The sequence below is a fragment of the Camelina sativa genome, chromosome 19 (assembly GCF_000633955.1).
Source record: "Camelina sativa cultivar DH55 chromosome 19, Cs, whole genome shotgun sequence".
Classification (NCBI taxonomy): Eukaryota; Viridiplantae; Streptophyta; class Magnoliopsida; order Brassicales; family Brassicaceae; genus Camelina; species Camelina sativa.
This window is the reverse complement of record NC_025703.1, coordinates 50,067-54,835: the sequence shown is the minus strand read 5'-3', so window position 1 is coordinate 54,835 and position 4,769 is coordinate 50,067. Positions and strand designations below refer to the sequence as shown.

At 37.3% G+C, this 4,769-nt stretch overlaps 2 protein-coding genes across 3 annotated transcripts in view; one reads left to right on the top strand and one right to left on the bottom strand.

Annotated features, from left to right (window-relative positions):
- Window positions 1–1,085, bottom strand: part of LOC104763712 (50S ribosomal protein L13-like) — a 2,644-nt gene extending 1,559 nt beyond the window's left edge. For both annotated transcript variants that reach the window (XM_019241178.1, XM_019241179.1), the window contains exons 1-4: window positions 974–1,085; window positions 653–724; window positions 277–443; window positions 9–120 (exon numbers count right to left, since the gene is read on the bottom strand). In XM_019241178.1, coding sequence (XP_019096723.1) covers window positions 9–120; window positions 277–443; window positions 653–724; window positions 974–1,021 — 399 coding nt within the window. In that variant the 5' untranslated portion in view covers window positions 1,022–1,085. The remainder of the gene's footprint in view (window positions 1–8; window positions 121–276; window positions 444–652; window positions 725–973) is intronic.
- Window positions 1,209–3,054, top strand: LOC104763711 (ribosome-recycling factor-like). Its single transcript, XM_010487057.2, has 8 exons — window positions 1,209–1,520; window positions 1,650–1,799; window positions 1,878–1,993; window positions 2,131–2,222; window positions 2,317–2,338; window positions 2,409–2,477; window positions 2,575–2,643; window positions 2,731–3,054. Exons 1-8 carry the CDS (start codon window positions 1,295–1,297, stop codon window positions 2,809–2,811), a joined length of 825 nt encoding a protein of 274 aa, XP_010485359.1. The 5' UTR covers window positions 1,209–1,294; the 3' UTR covers window positions 2,812–3,054.

Sequence of the window (4,769 nt, the reverse complement as noted above, 5' to 3'; positions counted from 1 at the left end):
GTACTTACATCACGCAGATTGTTACTTGGAAGCATGCGCCGGACAGCCTTGCGTATGACCTCTGTGGGATCTTTCTCCATCTGTTCTTTCAGACTTCGTTCCTTGAGGTGTCCAATGTACCTGTTGTAAAAAGAGGTGAATAGATCAATAAAGTAAGTAGAAGCAAATGGGAGATACTGGCTAGAAAAGAGATGAACAAAAAAACCCCCTTCTTGTAGCTGAAGAAGATTTACAGAAGCAAAAAAGAAAGAAAAAAAAAAAGGGTGAGCAACTTGCCCTGTATGCCAACGGTAGAATTTGTCGGTGAGCTTTCTACCAGTGAAGGCAATTTCCTTAGCATTGAGAACAATACAGATGTCACCATCGTCGCGGTTAGGACAGTAAGTAGGCTTATCTTTGGCTTGAAGCACGGTTGAAATCTGGGAAGCTAGTCTACCAAGAACCTAGTAGAGAGAAGAAGACACATGAGGAATGAAATGAAAGCCTAGCCAATTCAACAATAATACAAAGACACAGCCGAAATAATATGTTTTATTAAGTTCAAGATAAGGCTGGCAGCTTAGTGGAAATGTTAAATTACGTTAACTAGTGTGGACGTTAAAGGAACAGAACAAACGAAGCTCAAGTTCAAAAGAAGAGAGAGGAGGAGAACCTGGCCTCTGGCATCAAAAACTCGCCAACGAAGACCGTCGAGATTGATACGCTTGATACCTGCCATAGCTTTCTGCAACAAAAAAAAAAAAAGAAGCGATTTGGGGAGTAAAATTACCACAGCACACTCAGAATTATTAGGTCTCACTAGAAGCGAGAAAAGGTAAAATGGGAAGGGATCACACAGTTGAGGAACTCGAAATGATGATGATTAAAAAACATGTATAAGAAGACATAAAAATGTGCGAATCGATCACACTATTTGACAGAGTAAGTGATAATCTAAGGAAAAAGCCTGGAATTGTGATGAAATCAGAATAACCTTTAAGTTGCCATTGAATGAGGCGGCAGCTGCAGCCTGAGTCGCCATCGTGAGTGCCGGTGCCGGTGAGAATGGAAAGATCTAAGAAGAGCGACCAGTGAGCTCGAAATCAAAAGGGTTTTAGGTATCCGAAGGCTAGTTTTGGTATTTCCCCTTCTTTTTTTCTTTTTCTTTTTTCTTCTAAATTAAAATATATATATATATATATATATATATATTTAGAGTCGTCATCGTCGTCGTCTGGTCTGTCGAGGGTTTTAGACTTTTAGGAGCCAAATCAAAAACCTCAGTCGAAGAAGAAGAATTTTTTAAGGGTGGGGGATGGCTATGTTGGTGAGACGAGCTCTGTCGTCGAGTCGAAATGCGATTGGGTTTCTCAGAAGAAGCTCCTCCGTTGTTCAGTCTCGCGATTTCTTCTCCATCTCTTCTTCTTCACCAAATCTGAGGATGAGGATGATAGGCAGCCGAGATTCGCAATCCGATTTGTCCCATATGCCCGATTTCCTCAGAGATTCTTGTCGAGGCTTTGCTAAAGGCAAAAAATCAAGTAAAAAAAAAGCTTACTTACTTTCCCTAATTTTCTAAATTTTTTTTTTTTTTTTTTTGTGTTCTTGCTTCTTCTTCTTTTTCTTCTTGTTTGTTGTACTAACTCTTTACTCTTGTTGTTGTTGTTCAGAGGACGATTCATCAGGAGCAACGGGGATGGTGGACGCTTCTCCAGATATCGGGCCTAGCGTGAAAGCAGCTGCCTCTTCTCAGATGGAGGCCGCCATCGATGCCTTGTCTCGTGATTTAACTAAACTCCGTACCGGCAGAGCTGCTCCTGGTTCCTCTTTTATCCAAATCATATACTATTATATAGCTTCTCCTTCTGCTTCTTCTTATCTGGGTGGGTGGGTGGCAGGAATGCTTGATCATATTGTTGTTGAAACGGGAGGTGTCAAGATGCCTCTCAATCACTTGGCTTTGGTCTCTGTCCTCGATCCTAAGACTTTGTCTATCAATCCTTATGATCCCGATGTACCCTTTCCTTTCCTTTCTCTCTCTCTCTCTCTCTTTCTACACTTTTCTTCACTAGCAACAAGTGTTAGTAGGCTTTTGTTTGGATTACAACTATCTTTTCAGGCCCTCACTTTTTTTTTTTTTTTTTCCTGCAGACTGTGAAAGAACTCGAGAAAGCTATTGTCTCCTCTCCATTAGGATTAAACCCCAAACTCGATGGCCAACGTCTCGTCGCATCTATCCCTGCGTACGTAACTCTCTCTCTACTCCTCCTCCTCCTCCTCCTTCTCTGTCTCTATTTACTCTTTGTCTGATCTCCCCTTCTTCATATCTTTGACCAGATTGACCAAGGAGCATATTCAGGTAAACCATCATCCCAAGTCTGATTGATTGTTTAGCCTCTTGACCTTATTATTAATTAATGAACTTCCAGGCAATGTGCAAAATTGTAACAAAGTCCAGTGAAGTTGTCAAACAAAGCATTAGAAGAGCCAGGCAAAAGGTAGTTTTTGAAAGACTTTTGTTAGTTGTCTACTGCCCCCCCCCAATGCGTCAGAAATGATCAGAGACAACTTCTTTTTTTTTTAATTTTGGGTCAGGCACTAGAGATGGTAAAGAAAGCTGGGTCGAGTCTACCAAAGGATGAAGTGAAAAGACTGGAGAAGGAAGTGAGTATCCTTTGTCTGAGATCTTTCTTCAAATAGGAGATTCCAATTATTGAGAATATCTTTCTCTTTGTGTTGTTGACATGACAGGTGGAGGAGCTGACGAAGAAGTTTGTAAAGTCAGCAGAGGACATGTGCAAATCCAAAGAGAAAGAGATCACCCAGGCCTGACTCATCATTTCTATCCATCACTAGCTGAACAAGTTAATTTAAGCCTTGAACAAAAGTTTGTTTGCTCATTCATTACGATGATCTTGTTTTGAATGTTGTTGGTTATTTCATTTTGAATTGCAAATTGATGGTGCCTGGGAGACAAAAAAAGAGTGCCGTTAAGGCCCTTCAAAGGTCACATGAAAGGCCTTTTAGAAAATGTCCATTAAAGTAGGCTTTTGTTAATTGATGTTTGTTATATCAGAGTGAAAATGGGGAATTGACAAAAAAGAGACTTGATCGTAGTTGGGTTTTGTAGTTGAAGAGAAGTTTCCAAAACTTGAAAACCAAGGCAAGGGAGGTAGGAGACAAGTCAATTTTGTTACCAATAAAATTACATCATAAGGAAGATGATGTTTAGGTAAATTTGTTGCAACCTATTTCTTTATCTTTGTTGTAGTTGCATAAGTTATTATAATGAATAAAGAAGAGAAATAGTTTCCATATATAATAAGAATAATGTAATAAGCTTATTAATAATAACATGCCAAATACATAGTGCTTTCAAAGTTATTTTAAAATTCATACAAAGTGAACTCTAAACTCGGTCCATCACCACCAACCACTAAATCTTATAATTAAAGAATGCATTAGATCAGTATAAATAAAATGTAGGTGAATAGTATAAGCTGTATGTTTTGTCGGCAAAAAGATATACTACTAAATAAAAACATGAACATATATACAACCCCTAGTATANTCATCACAAGAATAAGGGACTCAAAAAAAAAAAAAAAAAAAAAAAAAAAAAACATAAAAATATCCTAATAAGAAAGAAAACAATGAAAGACGTAATGTAATGTATATCTAATCTTGTTTTTGCCCACTCGCAGTCGTGTCGGAGTTGAAGGCAAAATCAAGCGGAAGGGATGCTATTGATTGATCATGCGCGAGTAAAGCGCGTCGGTGCTCTCGCTCTCGCTCTCTTAATTAATTTATTAATTAATGGTTTTTTTAAGTCACTGCAGGACCATTAGACCGAGAGAGAAGAAGCTGAAGAAGAGATCTTTCGTAACGTCGCCGTTTAGCTCTTTGCACGATCAATCAAATCTAAGCTCCTTTTTTCATTAATTTGATTTTTTTTTTTTTTTTTCTCATTTTCAGATTTTTTTTCCATATTAAAATTTGTTCTCTCTCTTTTATTTTTTTTTGTTTATTTTTGCCTTTATGACGTCATCATAATTTTAATTATTTTATTTCTAAACTTTCACTTTTCTATTAGAAGATTCTTCATTCTGTGTCCAGTGGCTCACATCCTCTGATTAAAACAAAAACGCACACACACACAAAGCAGAAAGAAGAAGAAGAAGAAGAAGAAGAAGAATGAGAAAAAAAAAAGCTATGAAAACAGGAAAAGAATAGGAGAAATTTCAGTATCGTGTAAATTAAAAAAGGAAGAAGAAGAAGAAGAATCGAAAAGACCATCTCTCACATTTTCATCAGAGATTCTTCAGCAGCTCTTTGTTGGGTATTCATTCATTCTCTCTCACATTACTTTTGACGACTTCTCTCTTTCATTGTGTTCTCCTCCAATGCTGTGTCGGCATTACTTTTAACTATTTATTGGGTTTCCTTTAACCTCCTGCTTGGATCTGATTTTAGAGAGAGAGAGAGACAGAGAGAGAGAGAGCATGCTTGCTTTTCAAAGTTTGCATTTTTTCCTACTTGCTGATTTTTTTTTGGATCAATCCAATCTATAAATGTTTACGGGAAGGCTAGATTACCACAAATTTTACCTCACTTGTTGTACCTTTCTTATCCATGAGTCTTATATATATATATATATTATATATGTTTGTGCATGTCTTAACATTCCAAGGTTAAATTCAAAAAAAACATTCCAAGGAAGGTTTCGCTCGTTCAGATTAAAAAGTTGAATAATTTTGCTTTCAACAACCAACCAAAAAAAAAAAAAAAAA

What these genes read in the sequence shown, in the direction of transcription:
- LOC104763711 (XM_010487057.2), top strand. Translation starts at nt 1,295, where the DNA reads ATGGCTATGTTGGTGAGACGAGCTCTGTCGTCGAGTCGAAATGCGATT. An exon ending in TGCTAAAGGCAAAAAATCAA is followed by an intron (nt 1,521 to 1,649) that starts GTAAAAAAAAAG and finishes GTTGTTGTTCAG; the next exon opens with AGGACGATTCATCAGGAGCA. An exon ending in TCAATCCTTATGATCCCGAT is followed by an intron (nt 1,994 to 2,130) that starts GTACCCTTTCCT and finishes TTTTTCCTGCAG; the next exon opens with ACTGTGAAAGAACTCGAGAA.